This window comes from Columba livia, chromosome 9 (assembly GCF_036013475.1).
Source record: "Columba livia isolate bColLiv1 breed racing homer chromosome 9, bColLiv1.pat.W.v2, whole genome shotgun sequence".
Lineage (NCBI taxonomy): Eukaryota > Metazoa > Chordata > Aves > Columbiformes > Columbidae > Columba > Columba livia.
In genome coordinates this window covers 21,609,053-21,635,140 of record NC_088610.1, presented here as the reverse complement: position 1 = coordinate 21,635,140, position 26,088 = coordinate 21,609,053, and the positions used below count along the sequence as shown (strand labels likewise).

General features: G+C 47.9%; 1 protein-coding gene and 1 long non-coding RNA gene across 5 annotated transcripts in view; both read left to right on the top strand.

The window, feature by feature from the left end:
- LOC135580261 (uncharacterized) overlaps positions 1-13,732 on the top strand; it is a 55,436-nt gene extending 41,704 nt beyond the window's left edge. Inside the window, exons 11-17 of the mRNA XM_065074249.1 lie at positions 2,197-2,436; positions 4,066-4,222; positions 5,363-5,439; positions 7,992-8,042; positions 9,099-9,209; positions 12,802-12,874; positions 12,965-13,732. Coding sequence (XP_064930321.1) covers positions 4,086-4,222; positions 5,363-5,439; positions 7,992-8,042; positions 9,099-9,209; positions 12,802-12,874; positions 12,965-13,166 — 651 coding nt within the window. The 5' untranslated portion in view covers positions 2,197-2,436; positions 4,066-4,085 and the 3' untranslated portion in view covers positions 13,167-13,732. The remainder of the gene's footprint in view (positions 1-2,196; positions 2,437-4,065; positions 4,223-5,362; positions 5,440-7,991; positions 8,043-9,098; positions 9,210-12,801; positions 12,875-12,964) is intronic.
- A 296-nt stretch (positions 13,733-14,028) lies between these two features.
- Positions 14,029-25,682, top strand: LOC135580262 (uncharacterized). Of its 4 annotated transcripts, none has more exons than XR_010474764.1 (3): positions 14,030-14,910; positions 19,383-19,588; positions 19,831-25,682. It is a non-coding gene; the product is annotated as an uncharacterized LOC135580262 (long non-coding RNA). The 4 variants fall into 4 exon arrangements; XR_010474766.1 differs by having other exon boundaries at positions 19,383-21,333; positions 21,818-25,682; XR_010474765.1 differs by having other exon boundaries at positions 14,033-14,910; positions 19,383-20,026; positions 21,229-25,682.
- Positions 25,683-26,088: the final 406 nt, after the last annotated feature.

Sequence of the window (26,088 nt, the reverse complement as noted above, 5' to 3'; positions counted from 1 at the left end):
GTTTCCTCTGCTCCTGGTGCTTGTTCCTGGGGAGCAGAGCTGTGATGGTGTACGTATGAAAATTTAAAATTGAAACCTTATAAGTAAGTACGGCCACAGCAGCCTACAACTACGTTAATTTTCTCCAAAATATAAGATCTAGTAGTGGGCCAAGAGACCCCATCACCGAGGCAGGTGTCCAGTTTGTGACCGAGACACTAACACGCTCATGGTTGTCTCACCTCTTTGCTGCTTTCTGTCGGACCGGGAGGGGCTGGTGATAAATTGATTCCCTATGGCCACGGTGCTCTCCTGTGCCGTCATTATGTGTGATTATCAGCAATAGCAATAATCATCGTGTCAGTGTTTCCAAGGCAGGCTTTGCTGCCTTTGTACTGGCGCTCTTTCATCTCCAGCCCCCAAACAGGCAGGTGCTGGAGGTCACCGTGTTTTGCTGACTCTTGTAGTGACAGGTATTAATCTGGAGGCTACAATATCATCATCCAGGTCCTTTTCTAGTAAGAAGCAGTAGTACACACACATCTTTTCCTGTCTTTTCTGCCCCTTTAGCATCTGGCATTGGGCAGGAGGGTTGTGGGACCTGGCAGGACCCAGCTTTGGCTGTGGGAAAGGGGTTGGTGCCCTTCCTGTCACCCTGGGACATGGCAGAGTTGATAGAGAAAGCAAAGACATGGCTGGCTGAAACGTCCATCCTTTTCTCTAGATTAAGGAGGACTTTTTTAAAATCAGCTCAGTGTTTTACAGCTCAAATTCAAACAGGAGCTTAAGAGCTTAAACAACGAAACACAAAGATGTGTTGGCATGGATGGAGTATCTTCCCTCTCCCTGCCTGCTGAGCCCGTGCACAGCTCTGCTTGGTGTCAGTGTGGAGACAGAAATACCTGTTCCTCCCCATCATGAGTTGATCAGCCCTTCCAGGCGCTTCACTGGGTTGCTGGCAATGTGAGACACACAGGCAGACCTTCAGCTGCACCTTTCAGCCTGGAGAAGGCTCTGGAGAGACCTTATTGTGGCCTTTCTGTACTTAAAGGGGACCAATAAGAAAGATGGGGACAGACTTTTCAGTAGGGCCTGTTGTGATAGGACAAGGGGTGATGATTTTAAACTAAAGGAGGGAGATTCATGCTGGATAAAGGGAAATTGTTGTCCCTGAGGGTGGTGAGAGCCTGGCCCAGGTTGGCCAGAGAGGTGGTGGATGAACCATCCCTGGAGACATCCCAGGCCAGGCTGGACGGGGCTCTGAGCAACCTGAGCTGGTGAAGATGTCCCTGCTCATGGCAGGGGGGGCACTGGGGGAGCTGGGAATGTCCCTTCACCCCAAACCATTCTGTGATAACACTTAATCCTAATAGGGTTGTGCATCTTTTCCCCTCTGCCCCACTCTGCCCCTTTGTGTGGCTTCTCCCTCTCCCCTGATGCCGACATCTGGGTGCTGGGTGGGTGCTGGTTGCTTGGGGGGTCCCCGGGGCTTTTTGGGAGGTTGCAGTAGTGGGGCACATTCAGAGATGGGGGAAGAGCAGGCAGGGTTCAGGCATAGGGACATGGACTCCAAAGAACCTCCCTGTTCCAGATGGACGGCGCTGCCTGGAAATCATTGCAGGGAAGCTGCCCAGCGCTGGGAAAGCTTGTTGCTATTCAGCATCAGCTGCTGTCTGCTCCTTCGCTTGGGCAACTCCGCATCCCAATGAAGCCTGGCTGTCCCCTGCCACCAGCTCTCTTGCTCCATCTCCTCCATCCTTGGCAGCCTCTCTTCCTCCTCTTCCTCCCTCTCTCTGCATGCCCAGCTCGTATCACAGAGCGCCTTTCCAAAGCGAGAACTTCACCTCCCTCCCCGTAGTTCTGCTGAGAAAAAGTGATTGTCCAAAGGGGCGAAGGAAAACCCGAGAGACAGATTGCAGATCAGAAAAGGTGGCTTTTTTCTGCCCACTGTGATGTGTCTAACGGAAATGCAACTGCCCCCAGGCTATTGTGTTGTCAGGACAGAGAACAGAGTGTGTCTGAAGCCTGGATGCTGCTCCATTTGGGGAAGGGAGACTCCTCCCAGGCTCCTGGACCAGATCCCCAGCTGGTGCCAATAAAAAAGAGCTAGACTGGTTTACTCTGGCTGCAGCTGCTGGAAAACACGTTTTCCAAAGCATTGCTTGTTCCTTCTTTTTCTATCTTCCTTCAATTTAAAATGTCATCGCCAAATTCTAGATGGGTCCCACCGTGTCCCTTGCAGCCACCCCCAGTACCCCCAGTCTCCTTCCTGTGAGGATTGTTGGACTTGGCGTGCCAGACTGAGCTGGCAGGAGGAACATCATCCTGACTGATGGTTCTGGATCTGGGGAACGCGTCTCTGCCGACGTCCCCGCTTTGGTGTCGCGGTGCAGCGCTGGGGACGGTCACACCGGCCGGAGGACACGGACCTGGGCTGAGCATCCTCCAGTATCCCTGGTAGGTGAGCTCGTCTTTGAAGCCGCCTTCCTCAAAATGAGCCATCTGGGCTGTTTTCTCTCTGAATGATAAACACTTAAGGGTCACTTGCTTTCTTTAATCTCCCCCGGCTCCTATTAATCTGAGCCGTGCATCTTATTAATTATATCCCTTTTATTCTTGTCCATGCTAACACAGGGGTATCATTTCTGCTATTGCTTTCTCTTTTTATTATTTGTACGCTCTCAGTCACCAGCCCCTGATATTCTGTACCACAAGAGCACACTTTCCTGATCACCTTCCTTCATTAAGAAAACTTAATTTCGGTGCTGACGGGAAATGAATTAGATTAAAGAAAATAAACCACCCTAAAACAACCATAAGGTTTCTTGTTGGATTAAATATTAAAATTAATAATCCAGTGCTGCATTCAGCTCGGTATTTATGTTAATATTTAATTCAATAAAAGCCCGTGTTTCAGAATGCTTTCCCGTTTGTTTAAAGCTACAGCTGAAATTGCAATTTCCGCATAAAGTAGAACAACGCATGGCTAATGGTTTCGTGGTAATGAGGAGCAATGGCAGCTCAGAAATGCTCTACCTGGCAGGGACGGGAGCTTTGAGCAGCGGGAATGGCAAGGTCTGTGGAGGAATGCATTGGGAGATACTGCAAAAGCCCTTTACTTGCCCAGAATAAAACCCCCCCAACATAATTATATTGCTTGATATAACATAAAGGAAGAACGTGGAGCACGTAGAAGTGATCAGTAAAACTTAAATGCTTTGCCGGTGGAGTTACCAAGTGAGTTTTCTGAAGTTTAGATTCATACCCAAACTTTCTTGAACCTTTTGGGGCCTAATTAAATTCGAGGGGATTTATAAAAAAAAAGCGCATGGAAGATAATACTTTTTTTTTTCTATTAAGAAGCTGCTTAGTAAAACAGATTACGTGTAAAATAGAAATATGGGCCTTGCGAAGGAAGAGTGAAAAGACACTAATGAGCGGAGTCTGAGTGTTAATGAATCGTATTAGCATGCCATTACCTGCAGATATTATAAATAGACCAACTAGTTTTAGGTTCCTTTTTTCTCCAAAGAGCCTTATGTGGTATCTGAAGGTGGTTTGATGCCATTAGTCCTGTTTAGTAGGAGGAACTGTAGCAGAAGTGGATCACTTGCGTTCGTTCCTCGAGCTGACGGTGGAGGTGGAGATGAAAACATTGGGGTTTTTGGTTTTATATGGTACAAGGAATGAGACGAGAGGAAACGGCCTCAAGTTGCGCCAGGGGAGGCTGAGGTTGGATCTTGTTGATGTCTGGTTTAAAAGATGGCAAAGCGTCTCCCTCCTCCATCCCCGTGTAATCTTCAGCCTGTGCACTGAAAACCAGCAGTGGTTTAATGTTCGTTTCCTCACTTGTTTGACTAGGAGATGTAATGTGTGCAGTAAATGTGTGTTCATGGCTGTCTTTGTCACCTCAGGCTGTTGCTGTGGGGAAGGAGATGACAGCATTTCATCTGGGCTTAACCTAAAGAGACCGACTTTGGGGATAAAGGTGTAAAGGGGAGAAAATGGCAGCGTTGGGGAAGGCCAGGCAGGGCTTGGGGGCTGCAGCACTTCACCCAGAACACTCATTCTTATTAATATTTACAGCAGAACTCCCCATTGCAGCGATGGACACCTTCAATAACGCTCTGGGGACAGAACGAGGCACTACTAATAATCACAAAGGATGTCAAGAAGGAAGAACTGATGTGTTTAAACATATGGGCCGGGATTCCTCTCACCTCACCAATCACATAAAAATGAGGTGCGTGCTCATTTTAGCTCTCTGTAGCCCGTGCAGGAACAGGGTCCTTCCAGAAGACCGTTTGTGCCGTCCCAAAGGGGTATCCATGACAGATGGGCTCAGTCAGAGAGAGCACAGACAACTTTTAGACTAAACACGTGAGTTTTAGTTGGTGCCGTTAGCAGAGACCAACTCTCTTCCCTCCCGGGGAAAAGCACAAATAACTATAATTTCACAAAATTTCTGAGAGCGAGTCTTCATTATCTTAAACAGCCCTGGCTGTCAGGAATAGCCGATGCATTTGAAGAAGAGGGTGGTGGTTGTAAAATGTGAAGAAGCAGCTGCTGACAGAGCGATCGCATTTTCTGATGTCTCATCGGCTTCAGAGCCCATGTCCAGACCTTGGGGTTGCCCTGCCCAGCTGTAGACTTGCTGAAAGCCATGTGGACTTTGCCTCTTACAACCCCAAATAACGTTGACAAAAGGATTCATGGGTTGAGTATCGCATCCCAGGAGCAGAAAACAGGAAGGTGTTTTCTTTGTCTGTTTGCCTGATGAGTTATGGTAGCTTTGCGCCACTGTCTGGGTTTGTTGTGGGTCTTCTATTTTCCTTCTCATTTGCTGGAGGAGGGTGTGAGTGTGTTTTACGTTTGCTCTGGAGGCACCTGCATTAACAGCCTCAGCCCGGTGTTTTGGGCTGGACTCATCGCTCATGAAAGCATCACTTCTTTGGGGGTGCATGTTCCTCCGGGTTGGGGATCCTCCTTGCAGAGGAGAGGCTGTTGTGCAGTTTTTTCCCTCCATGAACAGATGAGGGGGGAAAAAAGGGCACAGATAACAATATTTTGCTTTCTTTGGCTGCTGGAAGCAAGGAGGAGCAGCTTTGCTTCAGCAGCCGTGTCTCTGCAGGCTCCTGGCAGGTTGTCACCTGTGATGGGGAGCTGTGACTCGGCGTGCTGGGGGACAAAGCTTCATCCCCTGCTTTCATTTCATATACAGCTTTGGGAAGTCTCCCTGTATTCACAGCCCCTGTCCTGCTCTCAGGTGTTGCCCCGAGGGCAGCTCAAAGGTGGGTCCTGCAAGCTGCAGCGAGCTGGGGTCTCTAGAGCTCGCCCAGCTCATCGTGCAACATCTTTAAATGTGTTTTATTTTGGCATGCAGGCTGCCGGGGAGATCTGCCGCGCCAGGACACACAGATACCTGCATACAGACACTCCTGCTTGTCCCTCTGTCTCCGGGTGAGTACCAGCCTGGGCAGAGGTGTTTGCGGTTCGTCTGCCACTGCTCAGACACAGCATCTGTATCCTGAAACACCTAAAAAACCCACTTAGAGTCCTAAAAATCCCCTTTATTTGGTTCAGAGCAACCAGCATCCTCCCTCCTGCAAAGCAAGATGTAGCACAATTGCAAACGTCCAAGCCTACGAGGATTTTGCTGCGCATTCAGCAGCCCCGCATAGCTCTTTTTTTTTTCCACCTTAGGGGTTTAGACTGCACAGCAAGTCCAGTAATGAACTGTTACTCTGGAAAATAAGACTTTCATTAGGTTAGGATTCTGCCAGGGTATTTGCGTTGCTTTATAATGAACCATGATATTGTGCAAAGCCCCGGCATGGAGCGGAGCGCTGCTTATCTCACCGCTATCGTTTACCCACTGCTCATCGTCAGCGGGGGGATGCAGGGGGACGGTGCGGGGCTGTGATGACATTTTGGGATCTTTTTTGGGGCTTTGATTCCAAGCGTGGGTCAAACAGTGGTTTTAACTGTTGATCGTACCCCTCCCTTCTCGTTACCCATGTCCTATAAACAAACGCTGATTTTTCTTCTTTTCTTTGTGAGATGTTCATTATTCATCCCTAGCAGGCACTGAAATCGCAACGCGTGTCTCTTCTGCTGTGAAAACATTAATAACTGCTTTGGCTAAGCACAGAAAGGATCATTTATTTTACAAATACACAGAAAATTCAGGCGGGCTGGGATTAAAGCACAGCGTTCCTTTGTAGGTGAGGCTTTCAGGGCACGTTTTACCACGCAAATGAATTAAGTTTTACGCAGATCTGTGCTGCCATGAGCCGGGCTGCTCCCCAACCTTAAGCCATGGGGCTGGTAGAGTGCAACATGTTGGGATGTGCAAGGCATGAGCAGCGGGGCTGGGAGCTATTTCTGCCCTATTTAAAGGTCTTGAGCAGAATCCGTGTTGGGCTGATGCTTTTTTCCTGCATCTCCCCTTCCGCGTGCATGTACCAACAAGTTGGGTCCTGATTTTGGGACCACAGTGTTACAACCCCATCCCTCCACCAGGCTTTGGATGCACCTCCCCTCCATCAGGACAAGGAGCAGTAAATCTCAGCATCCTCCTAAAAACCCATTTTAATTAAAAAACAACCAACATAACAGGAGCTTTAAAGGACATGAAACAAAACAGCTGTGGAGCTCCTCTCTGCACCCCCTTCCTTTTTCCTCCCCCCTCTCTGCTGTGTTTTCCGGAGCAATTTTCATTTAAAGCTGTTTTGATTGGATCAGCTCTGGACTCCATGAGTGGTTTTCAGTGCAGGCCTGGATGGACGAGGTGACAGCCCATCTGCTGAGGCTGGAATTTGGGCATCAACGAGGAAGAGGAGGGTCTGAGGGGCCTTTGATGGCTCCCAGGAGTTGGGGGCTGCAGCCCAGACCAGTGCGAGGACTCAGGGGAGTTGGTGTCTTGGTGTCCAGCTGGAGATGTGACATGCTGCTGGTCCCACAGGGCAAGGGGGTCTCCTTTGGAGATGGCCCAACCATCAAAACCGAGCCCAAGGTGGTCCTGGTTTGGCTTGTCCATCCAAGCTTGGGCCAGTTTCTGGTGTATTTAAGCCGGGTTTTGCTGGGAGCTGGATGGCTTCCCAACCTGGTAGTCACCTCTCTGGCAGTGGTGGCAAACCGAGTGACACACAGGCCTTGGTGCAGAAATGCAGAGGTGCCACCATGGCTGCTCCATCCAGGCTGAGCTGCTGAAGGCTGAACTCTGCAGTGAGTGACCTTTTTTAGCCTATTTTACTTAAAATGTCTTTGGTGAGACCACCACTCACAGTGTCAGTCTGGAGCTGGGGATGTCCAATCATCTCATCCTTCTAGGGGGTGTGAAGATCCCCTAGGACCACTGAGCTGGGCTGGACTTCAGCTAAAGGTGTTTCCAAACTCCATTGCTAATATTAACATACAATTTGAAATAAAACGTAATTTGAGGGTGGTAAAACAGAACACGTTGGCCAGAGAGGTGGTGGATGAACCATCCCTGGGGACATCCCAGGCCAGGCCAGATGGGGCTCTGAGCAACCTGAAAACTTTCTCAGTTAAAAAAACCCGAAGAAGAAGTGATTTGGATCAGCGCAAAGCACAGACCCTTGGATTTTTTCCCCCCTTTTCCTCCCCACTACGATTAATTTTAGATCAAATGAAATGCTTTATTCCATTTCAGACTGAAACGTCATTTCAGAACGTTAGCTAGAATAATATTCCTTTTTAAAAAGTAGCAGAGCAAAAAAGTTCAACTTTGAAAACTTTGTATGGGTGTAGGAACAAGTATGTTTTCTGGGGAAAATAAATCTGGTTTTTGAATCTTTTTGGCGAGCACCCCATGTCAGTGTAATCCCTCAGGAGAAGGGGGTTGACCTTGCTAGAGCTGCTCACAGTGAAGGTGATTTTGGCCAAAATCATCTTTATTGCCCAAGATCTTCTTTCTGCTTCTCCACTGACTGCTCTTTAATCAACTATTTAAAACTAAGTAAAACTTTAATCACTTTTTAAATCCGTAGGACTTAAAAGACAGGAGAAGATACCAGGTCGGTGGCCATTGGCATGGAGAGGTGGGTCTGGGCTGGGGGCAAGAGGGAGGTTTTGGGCAATGGGCAATAAATGGATTTTAATTGGGGCTACAACCCGCATCGCAGGCAGATCTGGAGGCCGGGCCCCAAAGGGATGAGCAAAGATTTGTTTTCTTCTTTTTCTGGAGTGAGATGAAAGTGGGGAGGGGTGGGAGAGATGAGCACGGAGTCCTGCAGAAAGGAACTCATTATTTTTTATCTTTTCCAATGACCTTGTTTGTTTTATTCTGACTTGAAAGCAGTTTCTTTCCTTGTGAAAGTCTGGAGATGTCTGGAGACTGGGGCCAGCGAGAAAGGGGGAAGAAAAGGAGTGAGGTGAAGGGAAGAAACATGGGAAAGAAACAGAATAAATGTAAAGTAGATGATGTTCTGCTAGGTGATGTTCCTCCAAGGAGAAACACCCATCTGGTGGGGGTCAAGGGTCTGCTCCCCAGGAACAAGCACCAGGAGCAGAGGAAACGGCCTCAAGTTGCGCCAGGGGAGGTTGAGGTTGGATCTGGGGAACAATTTCTTCCCCAAAGGGCTGTGGGGCATTGGAACAGGCTGCCCAGGGCAGTGCTGGAGTCACCATCCCTGGAGGGTTGGACAGACGGAGATGAGGTTCTCAGGACATGGGGCAGTGTCAGGGCTGGGTTATGGTTGGTCTCAATGATCTTGAGGAGCTTTTCCAACCAAAGCGATTCCTTGATTCTATGATGTTGTGATTCTATGTAAATCAGCCCATGTGGCAAGCAGAAGCATCATTTCTGTGACTCCCCTGGTCCTCACCCTGTGCATCTCCCAAAGGAATTGCTTCAGAGCCATTACAAGAGGCATTTTATTTGTTTTTCCCCCTCTGTAGCTGATGGGCTTTGATTCAGCCTGGGGAGCAATGGAAGCTCATTAACACTTCCCTTCTCTTCCCTTCTTGGCCGACACGGGCAGCTGAAAGGTGGAGGTGGCCGCCAGGGATTCCCGTTGCTCAGAGTTTTGATTTTGCCTTGCAGCACCCCAGTAATTTAACCCTGCTGAGTTATCTTCCTATTTTTTACCCTTAAGCACCCTGTTCTGGTGGCTTCTGCACGTGGGCTCTGGAAGAAGGTGGCCACATCCCGGAGCTGACCATCCTGCAGCCGCAAGCCGTGGTGCAAAGGACCACCAGGAGACCTTGTGAGTGCTCCCAACCCATTCTGCCTTTGTGGGGTGAGAAGAGCCTCCCAAACCCCTGAGAGATGCCCCATGACCCTGATAACCCCCTGTGGTCCCCATAACGTCCATAGGCCTGCGCCAAGATGGTGCACGTATCCATGGCCACCAGGTTTTACCCTTGAATTGCAAAGACTCAGTGGCCTCTTTGCATTAAATTGGTGGAATTTAACCTGTAAGTGCTGTTAAAAAATAAAACCTAAAAAGCATGTTTCCCAAAGAAAACCCAACCCTTGCTTCCAGTTGGTGGCTCTGGTTCATCTTCTCGTGGTTACTCATAAATACTTAGGAAAATGCTTCAGGTGCTCGATTTGCATAGCTGTAAAGTCTCATAAATAATTCTAGGTAACAGCGTTTAATTAGGTGACCTATACCGTGGAGGAATTTTCACCTCGTTTATGGAGATGCCTTCTGAATGGAGACCGGGGTACTAAGTGGCCACTGAGTTGATGTCAGAGCAGCTGTAGAGAAGAAAGAAAGGGATATGGACCCAAGCCAAATGCTTACACCAATACCAGCACTAAGCAAGGATAATTTAACTTAAAATACAGTTTTTATTAATAGTATTGGGAGCTGCATTTGTGTCCCAGAGGAGCCCATGTAGGGCAACGTTTCCCAGTGATGCTGAGGTGCTACCTGCTGAAAACTGTTCTGGACACTGTTAGTTCTAATGAATGTGCTTGCAGAGAGGGTACAGTGCTAACACAAGGTAGGCATGCATGGGAAAATTCAGATAAACTAAGGGGTTTTGGGCTGGCTCTGATAAGCCATGAATTCAGTGGGAAAGCTCCTTCTCTAGATTTAGCCCTTGGAATAAAAAAAAAATATATCTTTTTATTTTAAGCCACCGCACTGAGCTGCATCTGAAGAGGAGCAGCCGTACAATAGGGAGCAAAGGGAGAGGGAAGAGAAGAATGAAATGAAAAGGTCTTTGCAGTAACTGAGCTCCAGTGAGAGACTTGGCAGCTCCTGTGAGCATCGCGCGGGGGCAAAGCCCGACCCCGCTGCCCACAAACAGAACCCTGGGCGGGAGAAAACGCCCTTTTATTTATAACCCTCCCAAGGGGTTTTTCCCCTTCCCAAAGCATCCCAGGTCCCCTTTTGAGGGGGATTTGCTGCCCCCATCCAGCATCACTGCGTGTTAGTGTGAGGCAGCAAGGGTATTAGAAATAATTCATTCTTTGGGCAGGGAGGAGAGGAAGAGAGAGCGAGCTTTTAATTAAAATGATATCTCACAGATCAAATAAATACGAATAAGATGCCAAAAACAACTGTACGAATCCCAAACATTCTCTTGTGTTTTAATTATTTGTGTTGATAAAACACAAGCGAAGGCATTTTACTCTGCTCGGAGGGCGAGGAGCCAAAAGGTTACGCCGGCGTTTTTTATGTTCTTTTCAAAGAACAAATGTTTCAGAAGCACACATCTGACAAACTATAATTCATATCAGGAATTAAATTGGAATTTAGAGAACAATTGTTAATATTTCAAAGTAATTGTTTAAGAAATTATCATTTTGGTATCTGCCTCAAAAATAATTACCCACCACTAATTTTTCTTTTTCAAAGGCTGGAATAGGGGGAAGACGAGGAGTTTTTGCCGTGGGCTATTTATGTAGTTCAAATGAGGAGATAAATAGGAAGGGACTTTCATGTTCCTAGGCAAATGAGTCTGACTAATGTACAGCTCCAAAGTGGGAATTTTTTAATGGATGAGCTTTGCGAGTTACAGCAGGCAAGTGAAGAATCAAGACCTGTGTGTGTTAATTAGAAACGGGACCCCAAATAAAGCCCTGGAAACCCTGCCCGCCCGGCGAGGGGATCTTAAACATCATCTCGTGCGTCCCGCAGCCTCGGGGTGGGGTTACGGAGCATCCGCAAAGGACAAACGGCAGCGCTGGCAGCACCAGGAAAGGTCCAGAAAACGGCACGTTCAAGGGATCACTGCTGACTTCTCCGCTTAGGAAATGGCCAAGGGAACCCGCTTCGGTGAAAATGCAACTGGAAATGCAGAAGGAGAGATTATTTCCTTTCTTCACCAAAAAAAAAACACCCCAAAAAAACTGTTTTTAGAGCTGAACTGTCACCTCAATGTCAAGATAACCCTCCGGATTCCCCAGACGCGACCTGGGCCCCCAGTCAACCTGCCCGGTTGACCACTGGGATGTTTTCCCAGGCAGGTTGGTTCCTGCACCCTGTGGAGGAATAAATAATGCCAATAAATCCATCGTGGGGGACGATGCGATGGCTCTTGGGTTGCTAAAGCATCTTACGCCCCCTCCGGGCTCTTCCCTTTCATCTCAAGGACTCCAGACGCTGGTGAAGCCGCTGGTCTGGAGGCTAATGAGGAATTCACTTGACCTTTGCAGACGCTGTGATTAAAATTACCAGAGAATGCGAGGGAAGAAAATAATAATAATACAAAACCCCAAACTCCTTTTGGCTTTGTTGTAAGGATCCCAATTACAAAGCAGATCACAGGGGCAGTGTTGGAAGACACCGGTATCAGCAAATGAGCAGGCGGGAGCGGTAATTAAGGCGGATTTGTGTGCTTGGGGTTGTCACTGTGCGTGGTGCTTGGGTTCCCGGTCCCTTTGCATGCTCAAATTTGGGATCCTGCTGTGCCAACATGCGGCTCGTGCCGTAGCCACCATGCTCTTTAAATAATTGCTGCCTTCTAGGAATTAATTGCAGGCGAAGGACAAAACGCAGGCAAAACAGCGATGGTTTGTGCTGCTGCAGCCTAGAGAAGTATTGATAAAACATCTGAGCACGGGCAGGAGAAATTGGAGAGGAGAACGTTCTTTTTCCCCCATGGAAAAGGGAGGATGATGGATTTATGCCCTCTCAGACCTCCTGCTCTTGTAAGGCAGGTTTTGGTAGCTCCTGCTACATGGGAGAGCTTGGAAAAGGGGGGGGATCAATAAGCACATTGCTGGAGGAGCAGCATGGTCCTTGTTCAGTGGTTCGAGAGCAGGATTTGCAGCGCTTCCCTTGGGAAGCCAGTTTGTAGCACAACAGATGTCTCTGCCAGGAAGTTTCCCCCTGGTATTAAGCCAATATTTTCCTATTCTTAATTTAAGCCTATACTACTTGTTTTGCATCTGTGTAGGGGTATTAAAAAGAAAAAAAAAAAAAAATCTCCTTTTCATGCTGTTTATCATCTCTAAATATCAGAGCTAACAACCCGGTTTGCTTTGCTCTTTGCAGCGTGCCTCGTAAATCATCCGCAGGCTGGTGGGATCGTTCGGGAGCTCGTCCCCGCCCGTGGTCCACGTGGAGCAGATCGGAATTGGTTGTCTTAACCCAGAGGCTAAAGAAGCAGTGAAACAGCGATCCTTGGCGCTCCTGCAACACGTTTATTTCAAAAAGGCTAAAAACCGGATTTATTTTCTTCGGCATAATGACTTTTCACACTGATTTTGCAGCAACACAAACACTCCATGAACCACGACCGAGGAGCACACCTTAGAATAACAACATAAGCTTTAGCCTGAAGTTCTCACTTTCTTTTTATTCCTTAAAGCATTTATAATAAATCAATTTATTGTTCTAGACCCCAAAACGACCCGTGAGCATCCAGAGCATCTCCAGGAGTCCAGACAGAGCTGGTACCTGAGGCCGAGCAGGTGAAAACGTTGATTCCCCGTGGGACATCCCAGCACCCAGGATGCTTTATCTGCAGGTATCTTCACATTAAACCATGTGTTTTTTTCTAGTAAATGCATCACCAGAGCTGCCTTGGCTGAGGGAGGATTATTGGGGAGCACAGTCAGAGGAAGGGATGCATGGAACAACTTTTTCCCCTCTTGGGTAAGCTATTCACTTGCAGCGAGGGGAACACAGGTGTATTATTGTGTGTTGGCAATACCACTGGTCCCGTGGGACCCTCTGGGCAGCGAGGGAGGTGTCGATATATAATATTTTTGCTGCTCGCGAGGAAAGCGCTCTAATTAGAGGAAAAACATTTGATCTCTGTAGGCTTTTGGTGAAATATCTTGGAAAGGCAGCAGATGTTGCTGAAATGATTTCATTCAGCTGTTTTGCCCCTTTTTTCTTCCCTTGTATGAGGCGCTTTGAATTAAAATTTGATAAACAGCTCATGGCGGTTTATTGGGGGGGTACCAAAACCTTGCTTTAAATCAAAGTTCCTCCAAACTCAAGTATATGCACCAACATCCCTGTGCTTTACTTTTCACAGTATCACAGTATCACAGTATGTTAGGGATTGGAAGGGACCTCAAAAGATCATCTCGTCCAATCCCCCTGCTGGAGCAGGAACGCCTAGGTGAGGTCGCACAGGAACATGTCCAGGTGGGTTTTGAATGTCTCCAGAGCAGGAGACTCCACAACCTCCCTGGGCAGCCTGTTCCAGTGTTCTGTCACCCTTACTGAGAAGAAGTTTTTTCTCAAATTTAAGCGGAACCTCTTGTGTTCCAGCTTGATCCCATTGCCCCTTGTCCTATCATTGTTCGCCACCAAGAAGAGCCTGGCTCCATCCTCATGGCACTCACCCTTTATATATTTATAAACATTAATGAAGTCCCCCCTTAGTCTCCTCTTCTCCAAACTAAAGAGACCCAGCTCCCTCAGCCTTTCTTCATAAGGGAGGTGCTCCACTCCCTTAATCATCTTGGTTGCCCTACGCTGGACCCTCTCCAGCAGTTCCCTGTCCTTCTTGAACTGAGGGGCCCAGAACTGGACACAATATTCCAGATGTGGTCTCACCAGGGCAGAGTAGAGGGGAAGGAGGACCTCTCTCGATCTACTAACCACTCCCCTTCTAATCCACCCCAGGATGCCATTGGCCTTCCTGGCCACAAGGGCACAGTGCTGGCTCATGGTCATCCTGTTGTCCACCAGGACCCCCAGGTCCCTTTCCCCTACACTGCTCTCTAATATGTAATTTCCCAACCTATACTGGAACCTGGGGTTTTTCCTGCCCAGATGCAGGACTCTACACTTTCCCTTGTTAAATTTCATTAGGTTATTCCCCGCCCAACTCTCCAGCCATTCTTTTGAAAGCCACAAGTTAGTTAGAACCTGCAGCGAGCTACTAGACTCCCCAAAATTATGTCGTAGCACAATCAGCACATATTTCTCCACCGTATCTGGTGTCACGGTGTCCCCTCCACCTGGTCCTGCCTTGCCCAGGAATTCGCCTTCTCTGATGAGCCAGAAACCTGCAAATCTGGCTCCTCAGCCCCAAAATACGACGTGTATAATACAGGATTACCTGAAAGACTTTGCAGAAGGTCTCGTGGTGGCATCTGCCTTCTCCTGCAGGGGTAAATGAGGCATGTGTGGTGGTCTGCAAGCAAGCGGTGGGTAGAAGACAGCAAATGCAAAAGATATTGCATCCTGTGTGAAATTTTGCCTTCAATGTCCAGAAATAAAGGGATTTTTCCTCCAGAGAAGGGGCGCTGTTCTGGAACCCATTCAGACCACGTCCTAAACGCCATCAGGGTGTCCCGCGAGCACAGGCGGCTCCATTCAAACCGGGAATGATCACAGGCTTTTCTCCTTGAAATGTCCTGACCCTCTCTCCCGCAGAGAACCGGCTCCGCATCAAACGAATCGGAAACGCCATCATTCGGATTGCCGAGTCAAACCCGCATGGGTCTTGTCACCCCAAAAAAGGACCACGCCGAACCCCACAGGACAGGTCAGTTAATTATGGTGAGGGAGTCAATACATCGATCGGTTTATCAAATGATAAACAGGGTTTCTGCTTTCATCAGCGCTGTGAATATTAATTGATTTGACAGGCTGAAGCTTGGTAAAACAAGTGGAAGGGGCATCGGGGCATCACTGTATTAATTAGCCATGTTGAAGCTGCTTTTAGCTGCTTCCGAAGTTTAATCAATATGCTACGTTTGAGTCCCAAAAGGCTTATGAAAACAGCCTTTGAAATCCTTTAAATTGTTGCCTCTGTGAGGTTTTAGACTCCTGGCATATTCTTGTTCTGCTGTTTTTTCTTGACTTCTTATTTTCCCTCCTGAAATCAATAGTGACCCGTAAGGACTGGTAGGGGCGGGATTTCTTATTTGTCTCGCAAATTTGCATTCACTAGGAATAGAAATAAAATTACAAAGAGCTTCTGTTTTAGTACAATAATAGTAATAATCCTAGACATTAATGAGCTGCGCTCTGCCTTCCAGTTTCTATATGCAGTAAATTACGTCCGTAGACTTAATCTGAAGTGAATGGGCACGGCACCATTTAAATCACGTTTTCCTGAGCCCTTGCGTACTGTTCTGACTTTGATTTAATGCAAAGTTAAGGTTTGAGCTTGTGAAGATGTTTTACTGAGAGGGAGGGAGGAGAAGGTGGAGCTGAACATCGAGGTGGGAATGGGAGTGTGGAGAGAAGAGGATGGAGGGACCGTGACCACAGGATGGGGAGGGCAAGGCAGAGGATGCTCAGTCTTGACATCTCAGGACGGGAAAGAAAAGCAACTGGAGGAGACAATGGGAACATGGGAGATGTGAAGGCAGAGATGAAGATGAATGGTCTGGAGCACAAGTGTGATGGGAGCGGCTGAGGGACCTGGGGGTTCAGCTGGAGAACAGGAGCTGAGGGGAGACCTTCTGATCTCTGAACTGCCTGAAAGGAGCTTGGAGCCAGGGGGGTTGGGCTCTGCTCCCCAGGAACAAGCGCCAGGAGCAGAGGAAACGGCCTCAAGTTGCACCAGGGGAGGTTGAGGTTGGATCTGGGAACAATTTCTTCCCCAAAGGGCTGTGGGGCATTGGAACAGGCTGCCCAGGGCAGTGCTGGAGTCACCATCCCTGGAGGGTTGGACAGACGGACATGAGGTTCTCAGGACATGGGGCAGTGCAAGGGCTGGGTTATGGTTGGACTCAATCTTGAGGGTCATTTCCAACCAAAATGATTGTGTGATTCTATGAATTCACACCCTATGACTGCCTGGGGAGGACACGGTGTCTCTGTCAGCTCTATGGGGAGGTTGGACAAGGTGTGATGAAGTGCAGAGGTGCTTGCTTGCATTCCCGCAGCCTTTTTGATGGCTTCGCAATGAACTCGGTGCTTCCCCAAGAGCCCGGCTGGCTCTGGGACACAAGGGCTGGAGTCTTTGGTGTCCCCTGGCCACCGCTCCAGAGACCAGCAAGAAATTTCCTGAATGCCTGAGCTTCTGCCCTCACAATTTGTCGCAGCGTTCTGCTGTTTCATCCTTTCCGAGACACCCTTCCCCGTCTGAGCCCGTAACAGGTTTGCCAGCATGTTCCCCCCCGCCCGGTGCCTTCAGCAATTCCGCTTGTGTTGTCACCGCTGCAGATGTCTCTCCTGCGCAGGCGACACAGGGACACCCACAGCACTCCAAACAGTACTCGGGGCCCCAGCATAATTAAAACAATTAGAGAGCCAGGCCCTGAGCTGTGGTTTCTGATGCACACATCTGCCACGTGGACTCCATCACCATTGTTAATAATGGAAGATGCCCCAGTCTCCGGGGGCAACACTCTTTGCTACGGGCAAGGTACTAAATCACATTTGAAGTTTCTAGGCCAAAACATTACTTTATTTTTTTTGAGAAATAGTTCCCCAAAAGCGTGAGGCAAATTTCCAGGCCTGATTAACTTGCTTCAGCTGGTGATGGGTAGAAAAGGAGGCACCTTGCAGCTGGATCATCCCGTAGTGATGGTGTAGAAGCGATTAGATGAACTAGAGAAAAATAAGGCTGAAAGGGACCTAAGAGTCATGCATGTGTGGACTCATGAGGGTTCGTCTACCTTGATCTCGAAGCGTAAAATTAAGGCAACCAAAATGCCAAGGGGTTATAATTCAATCAGCGTTACTTTACTATTTTGCCCATAAAGCGGCACGCGATAGTAGAGAAAAGGGGAAAGGAAGAAGAAAAAGGGAAAGGAAAGGTGGAAATGAGGATTTGATTACCACCAGATGAGTCCCAAAGGCGTCCCTCTGGTCTGCGGTCCCGTGGAGTCCTGCTGGTCTTGCGTCGTGGTCCAGGATCTTCTGGTGGGAAGATCTTTATAGTGTCCATTCGGGAGTCATCCCTTATGTCTCTCTCTGGTCTGTTGGGTGACCTCAGAACCCATGGCGACTTTCTGGGCATGCTCCTTTTCATTGGCCTTTGTTTCAGGGAGGAGGCGGAGAGCAGGTGTGTGACTGAGGTAGCAGGTGAGAATCCATCTTCTGGATGGCAGTTACTGTCCCCAGGTCGGAGAGACATGCATAACAGTCCCTTTCAGGAGGTGGGGGCTGGTTTGTCTGATGGAGCAGGCAAAGTCCATACAGCAGCCATTGTTATCAGTAGCCCCCCAGGTCAGAGAGACCTGTGCAACACAATTCTTCTCCTCAGGCCTCTCTCCAAGTCATTGTCCATCTGTTCTTCCTGTCATGGCCTCAGTTCTCTCAGTTCCTGATGACGATGTTTCAGGCAAATACTGCTCCACATTCAGACCGACTCTTGCAGCTTGCCACCCCACTCCAAGGCAGAGTTAACTCGTCGCCACCCACAGAGCCCTGGGAACGGGAGGACATCTCAGCAACGTGCCTGCAAGCATCGCTCATTTCTCAGGTCTTTGGATCACCTGCTACCAACCAGCCCCAAATTCCCTGCAACCCTTGGAGCCACAAGGCACAAAACACTTTCACCGGTGGCTTTTTGGAAGCGTAGGTTGGTTGGCACATGGTAAGGACACCTCTGCTGCTTGTTGTCCCCTCTCTGGCCTGAGGGGACTCTGGGGACATTGATGCCTGTGGGTTCAGATGTCTCCTTGTTCATTCCTTCCCTCTATACCCAAAGGACGTGGCTGCAACATCCATGTTTAAGGCACATCTTGGGCTCATCATCAATACTCCCAGGACAAAAAGACAAGAGGTGTCAGAGCTGGGCAAGAAAGGCACCGAGGAAGAGGGGGGAATGAAAATGCATGTTCTGTAGCCAAGTAAGCCCTGTGCCCAATGTTGGAGGAAATAGATCACTGTGATTCCTAACTTGTAGGAAAGGCCTGGATGGTCAGGGACCACGACACATGCAGAAATGGAAAAGATATTTGAGAAGGAGGCACCAAGGGAAATCTCACCCCATGTGGGTGGGAGAGCAGAATGATGCTGACGGCTTGAAGAGCAATGTCACCCAAACCTCTGAAGACTCCGGAAGGGTTTGCTGGTTGCCTCTTTCTTGGACCAAAAACAAAGAGCGAAGCCACTTGATGTGTGGGACGTGGGTAGAAGAGGCTGCAGGACAGCATGGACTGTGTGAATAAATGGGTTCTTGCAGAGGAGAATGACACAAGGGCTTCAAAACCAGTTTGGAAACGAGCCCCGTTCATGTCTCCATCACTCCTGGTTCCAGGGGACCAGACTGTGCATCGCCCTTTATGACACTCAATACTTGCGATTTGTCCAGTAAAAGAGCTGCAAAATCTGTCCCTTGTTTTATTGTAGGGAAACCAGGAGCGGTGTCAGAGGAAAGCCTGGTGAATATAATATATATGTAATCAGTATATACATTTATATACGCTCACCTCGTGCATTGCCGCAGACCCACCTCCTCCGTGGGGTTAGTCCTGACAATCCACCTCCTCTGAGGGGAAAAGAACTTTCCTGGAGAGAAATAATACACCCCTCATGTCATCGTTAGCTTTAAAATCATAAAGGAAACCCTCCGTCGGCACTGCCGCAATTACCTTCCCATTTCCCTGCTCCACCTCATTAAAAGGAAAATGTTACAATTAAGGCACGGATGGGAGGAACAGATTAATGTTCTGTTCCTAATGCATTGATGAATTGGCACTTAGTCAAGGGGTTTAAAAATGTTAAACCCTCCTCAAGAACCAGCCCAAAAAGGAGTGTTTCTTACTCGAGAGGTACTTCTGAGCTCGGAGCGGTGCTTCTCCATCACTGCTGATAAGATGTTGTACATCGGTTTGTTGTCCATGGTCATACAACTCCAGGATGGGCTTTCTCCATAATGATTGTTTTCGCATCTAGAGAGGGATTTTTGTGTGTGTATGAATGGGTATTTTACATGGAATTAGTTGTCACCCACTTTTATTCTTGCTTTTCTCTCTGTCCCACATGCCTTGGTTAGAGTCGTGGTTTGTTCTGTCAAACACAAAAACCCTTCAGGTTTTTATTCTGTGTTTTTAGGCTGGGTCCTCGCTGTGTGAAGGAAGAGTCAAGCAGGTAAGGGGGAAAGGTTGTTCCAAATCCCTGTTGCCTTTGGGAAAAGGAGTTACCCTGGCTGCACCTTCAGTGATCCACCTCCAAACCCAAAACCTGCCTATAATCCAGTTTCAACACGTTTTCATCCCATTTCGAAGCCTTTCTTCATGCCCACATTTCCTCCGCAGTCGGTAAGTCCTAGCCCTCCTATAATAGAAATGTCACTAATGATCAATATTTAAAGCGATGCAATGCTTATCTTTATATTTACTACCCTGACCTTTATATATTTGGATTTTATTTTATGTTTTATGTGGCCTTTTTCCGGAGCAAGAGCAACCGCAGCAGCTCCGGGATTGCTGTTGCATTATAACTACGCACGCAGTACATACAATTACAGAACTTTAATGCCTGGTATAATTACTGTCTGCAGTTCGCGTTAATGCTCAGGGTGATATAGTGAAGCCAACAGCCCCGACACCGAGAGATCTGCATCCCAAGGGGTGACGCAAAACCGTCGCTTACGATCCCGCCATTAATTATTGCGCCTTGTGCGGAGAGGATGAGGCTTTCCCGAAGCGTTTTGCACCCAGACTCGATGGAAAAGCCGACACGGGAATGACGTTGCGGTGCGTAATGCTTTATAACCAAGAACACGGCTTTGATTTGCATCTGGTATTACGGAAAGGGAAAAAATTAGGGGAAAAAGGGATTGTTGTGGCTGGCAGCCTTGGCCATTTAAAGGAAGGAGTTAATAGGTTTGATTGGACTGTGCTGAAAAGCCAAGAAAAGAAACGGAGAAGTGCTGAGGCAGCTCCTTGTTGTGGCTTTGAACTTGCAGCTTTGAAAAGAGGTGGGGAAAATCTTAAGGAATTAACGAGGACTACTGGGAAATTACTCAGGAGGAACTTGAGTGCTCTCAGTTTGGAAAGAAAGAGAAAAAAAAACCCTTTATATATATATATATATATATATATATATATATGCATTTGTATGTATGTGAGAGTGTGACCCCTTGGGCCGGCCGTTTGCCATCACCTCGCTGATTTTTTATAACGATGTATTAATTACGAGGTTGCTGGCAAGGGCAAGAGCTGCATTTCTGCTGCTTGAGGGGCAAATTCAGCCTTGATCAGAATAGCTCTCCTTTCAGGAAATAGCACCTTTTTTTTTATTTCGTCAAAAAAAAAAAAAGCCTCAAGATAAATATTCTTGGATGAAAATCTATAAAAAGCTCAGACTGACAAACTGGGTTTTTTTTTCGGCACTTCTTTTTCTCCCAACAAGAATATATCTGTCAAGAGAAACAGATGTTCTCTATGAAAAATCTTCTTTAATTACAACTCTGTCAAAAAAACTGGAGACAGATTTCTCTTCTTTTTCCCCCCCAAGTCCATTAAAATGTATGCGAATGGCCACGGTTTTAAAGCCACGGCTCGTATTGTAATATAACAGTTAAATCAAACATCTCCCTATTAAGCAGCCTGAGTAGCAGCAAAGCCACAAGTAAAAATACACAGACAAATCCAAGTTGGTTAAGGGCTGATGTTTAAAGTGAGGCATCAGGCCTAAACTTGAGCTTTCCTAGGCCGTGGTCTCTTTGGGGACCACAAACAACCCAAATTTCTTCCGTCAGGGACTAAGGTGAGATGAATCCCCTCCAGAATTTGGCAAATCAAGCCAAATATTTGCATCATAATAGCTGAAGAAGCGGCCATTCTTTAAACCTCACGCTGTTCCTTCCGTGATTCTCGCCGTGTGCGCCGTGAATCTTATTTTTTAGTAAATCTTATATTAAAGGTCTAGCTAGCAGCCCTGGTTTCTCCAGCAGACGATGGCAATGATGTGACATAAATGTTAAAAGAGTTTTCTCCAGCACAGCGGTTCCCCCAGGCTGGGAATAAAGTTCTACTGGAGATAGTGGCAGCAATGCAAGGTTGGTATTTCTTTATTTATTGGTTACAGTAATTGGCCAGAACACGTCTGAGTAGGTGGAGGAAAATAATCAATAGTTCTTGTCCACTAATGAATGATTTTCCAGCAGTCGCCGGTGTAAATAGGTTTCATTAAAATAGCAAATCCTCCCAAACAAGAAAATTAACGAGAGCTTATGAAACCTATGAAATTGCCTGGGTCTGAATTTCTGACAGAGGTGACAAATATCTGCTATTGTTATTTTTGGTAAACAGATTTTCTTTTCAGTTTTCGCTCTTGTCACTTAAATAATAACAATACTTAGCAAATCCATTATTCCTCTCCCAGAAATCTTGGAGTGCAAAAACGTGTCAGCCCCAACTCAGGGAAAAATGTCCTAATAAACCAGGAGTTTTAGGAGTTGAATCACCAGCCCAGCCCATTTAAATCAAGCAGCTTTTCTTAATTCCTGGGAATAAAGTTGCTAATTTTGCTCTTTCTTTTAGCATCACTTCCATTTATTTTGTTCAGAGAAGAAAGCTCAAACGTGTATTTGTTTTGGCCAGCCTGCAGTGTGGCTGCTTCAGCCCCAGGGGAATGTCAAACACTTCATCCGCAGCTCAAAAACCGACCCAAAATTCTGAAGCCACTTGGTGAAAAGTTTCCTGACACATTTTCTCAGTTTCTCGGTTACCGCTGGAAGAGTCCGGAGTCCTTGGGGGAGCAGCGAGGACGGTTCTGCAAGCGGCAAAACACTTGGTAACTCTCAGCGGCAGAGAAAGCTCTTGCTCTGCTTCTGGCTCTCAAAATCATCTCCTCATTTTCTCATCCTTCTTATCTTTTCTCCTTCTCCTCTCTTCTTCCTCTTCTTTTTCTCCTCCTTCTCCCCCTTTTTTTTCTTCTCCTTGTTCTCATCCTTTTCCTTCTTTTCTCCTCCTCCTCCTTTTTTCCTTCTTCTCATCCTTCTCCTTTTCTCTTCCCTCCCCTTGTTGTCCTCCTTTTCTCCTCCTCCCCTTTTCTTCCTCCTCATCCTGCTCCTTTTCTCCCTTTCCTCCTCCTTGTCCTCCTCCTTCTTGACCTTCTCCCCTTCTCTTCCTCCTTGTCCTACTCCTATTCTCCTTCTCCCCTTCTCCTCCTTTTCACCCTTTTCTCCTCCTTGTTCTCCTCCTTCTTGTCCTTCTCCTTTTCGCCTTCTCCCCTTCTACTCCTTGTCCTTCTCCACGTCCTTCTCTTTTTCTCCTTGTCATTCTCCTTCCCTTCTTCTCCTTTTCTCCTTCTTTTCTCCTCCCTTCTTTCCTCTTTTCCCTTCCCTCATCCCCCCAGACCTCTCTCCCCCCATCTTTCCTCCCTCTCCCCGTCACCCTCTCGATGGACAAGGCTCAAGAGCAGGAGCAGGTTTGAGGCACCACGTGTCTGTGCATCGACCAGACAGCAGATGGGAAATTGCTCTGGTAATCTCCCTTCAACAGAGGTGCTCCCATTTTTCACGACAGCCAGTCCTTTCGGGATGTGGATGAAAAGAGAAAGCATTTCATTTGCTCTTCGGCAACCGGAGCTATAGATCAAGGCCCTGCTCATTCCCCTGAACACTAGAAATGCATTTTTTTGTGCAAGAATTGAGGCTATCCTCCGTGAAAACTAAAACAGTTACCTACACTTTCATCTAGAGGTCAAGAGTAGAGATTTTTTTTCTCCAAAAGCTGGATAAATCCAGGCTGTTGGTGCCTCTCCTTAGTTATTGCTTTTTGCTACATGAAGATCAAGCAAACACCTCTGCTTCCCAACTTGCCTTGCCTGTTTGTACAAATTGGCCAAACATCTTCTTTGGTGATGCAGATGCCCAGGTCTGTTGAACCCTCGCAGGTGGCCCAGGAAAGGCTATTGTTTTAGAGCACAACCCACAGCCGGGCACCTCACCCATTGAGCCGGTATGTTGGGTGGGTTTGGGATGTCTTCTCCTCCTCCAGGCAGCTTGTCCTCCTGCCACTTGTCTTCTGCACCCTGGGGGCTGTTTTTGGGGAGATGGTGACTCCATCTGTTCAGGGAAAACAGATCCTGGTGTTGCACAGACACCTGAGAACTGTCATCATGTAGCAGAAGATAAATCTTGACCTGTTCCCCAGGAGAGGAGTTGCCTCCAGCTAAAGCATCACCTTCATGCAGCCTCCACTGGTGTTACACTGGGGTTCCACTCTGAAAAGTGGCTGTGACTGGTTTGCACTGGGCAAGTTGGTGCATTGCCCAGTGCTCATCACCTTGTCTCAGCCACATGGAGACCACAGCTCTCCAGCAGCCACCCAAGAGGCCAAGCGTGTGTGGGCAGAGTTGTCTTTGTGTACCAAAGAGATCTGGGGTAAATCTCCATAGCTCAGGCTCAGCTTTGCGAGGAGACGGCTTTGCCACCAGCCACCCCAGTGCATGTCCTGCCTTGGGAGTCACAGCTCTTGGGGACTTCCCAACACAGAGTCATTTTGGTTGGAAAAGCCCCTCAAGACCATCAAGTCCAACCGTTCCCCCAGCCCTGGCACTGCCCCATGTCCTGAGAGCCTCATCTCCGTCTGTCCAACCCTCCAGGGACGGTGACTCCAGCACTGCCCTGGGCAGCCTGTTCCAATGCCCCACAGCCCTTTGGGGAAGAAATTGTTCCCCAGATCCAACCTCAACCTCCCCTGGCGCAACTTGAGGCCGTTTCCTCTGGTTCTGGCGCTTGTTCCTGGGGAGCAGAGACCAACAAGTTTCAAAGTTAGACATTAGGAGAAAGTTTTGGAGTATAGTGGTTGCTGATCTCCAGAGGGTTCTCTTCCTCCTCTAGTTTTAAGAGGAGAATCTCATTACAGGGTGGGGGATCAGGAAGGTGTAAGCCAAAGCTGGATGTGTGTTTTGGCTTTTAGAGCAGCCTGTGTGCACCGTGTGAACCCCAAAGCCAAAGCTCACAGCTAACATTGCAGCACGGCCTGAGCACGAGGAATGTGATTGCCCTTGGCTCTGCTATAGGGGAAGCCACTTCCAGCCTCTTCCGCCTCTCCAGAGCATCACAAAACATTTAAAGACAGAAAATGCCATTCAGGTGACTTCAACCAGGGCCCTGTGGGCTGAACTCTGTGTCTTGACCTTCTCTTGGTGTTACTGTCGTGGCTACCACCCCTGTCACTGTCCCTGCTCCACTCACCTGGCACGGGTGCGATGGGACTGGGGCCACTTCTGCTCTCTGGACCCAGTATTGTGGCAGATGCAGAAGCCATTCTGCACTCTGATCCTCGCAGCCATAAATCCTGTGCCACTGTCACAAGCAGTGATTGAGCCTGTCTGGCATAATTTATTCCTCTGGAGCCCACGCAGTTACAGCGGAGATGATCACCCGCTCAAGGAGCAACGCGCAGGATGAAATCTTCCCCTCCTGAGAGCTCCTATGGAAAAACACAGCAGTGTCCATAAACCGCCAGCATCGGTATATACCATATATCCCCACTTCCCTGGGATGCTTTAACCCCCCTCCCAACCCTTTCTCCTGGCACCATGCTCACGTTTCTTTGAAGAAATGGAGGGATGGAGCAGCCCCAGGGAGAAATTATTAATTTTGGAGCCTCAGCAGCCTACCCAGCACTCATGGCCTTGCAGCTCCATCTCTATATCCCGGATTTCAGCCGTTCTGCAGGGCTTTGCTTGGTGCTGATGCCCCGAGAGAGTCTCAGCCTATACTGTGGGATGAATAGTTTTATCTAGGGAGAGATGCCCCCCCATCATGTCCCCTGTTCCCCCTTGCTTGGCTCCTCCTGAAGTGTGCTTTATTGTTTGTCACCTGAAGCACTTGGAAAAAAATTACACAAATCCATCAAAGTAATGAATCTTCTCAGCAGTGGCAAATAGACAGAGACAGACGGGTGCTCATCCGAAACAAGCCAGCGTCAAAAATTAATACTAAATAAACAGTTTGGCTCTGTTTCCGGGGTGGTTTGGGCAAGGGGATGGGCAGGTGATGGCCCTTGATGTGAGCGCGACACTGGAGTAGGGACATGTCTTCCTCCAGGTCCCTGTCACCATTGTGGTGTCAATGCAACACCTCCATCCTCACAAACATCTGGCAGCCCCGATGATGGAGCAACACACTGGTCAATGCTACATTATTCTGGTGACTTATGCTTAGGATAGGGCTGCATTTTGGGGGTGTCAGAGCCTCATCACCCCCCTCCACCCTCAGCCAGTTCCCCCAGCCCTCTGGGTTCTCAAACCAGTTTGTGTCTGAGCAAGCGTGTAAACGCCTTAGGGGAGAGACCGTGCTTGCTGCTACGCCTGGGCACTGCTTGTCACAGCGCGGGCTCCATAAATAATAAATAGTGGCGGTTCTGGCTCCTCTGAGCTTTCATTTTGTTACCCAGCTATAATATGTCTGTATCTATGTGTGTGTGTGTGTGTGTGTATATATATATACATGTATATTGAGCATATAAACACATATACTTTTAGTGTACATATTACCATTATATGGACTCAGAGGGGACAGGTCTGAGGCCACTGCGTGCATGATGCAGATGTATTAATATCAGTTGCACACCAAGCTCCCCAACTCCATAAAGTTCCTATATACCCTGTGCTTGCTGCTGCTTTTGAAGCCCCCGCCCTTCTAGTCCAGCTGTTGCAATGAGTTTTGAAAGATGCAAAAACTCTACTTGCTCAAAAATCTCACAAAGCCCACCAGTTGGGGGGTGGGGGAAATTTAAATAAACCAAACCCAGCTCCCATTTGAACAAAACACAGAAAAATATAATGATGAGCTTAC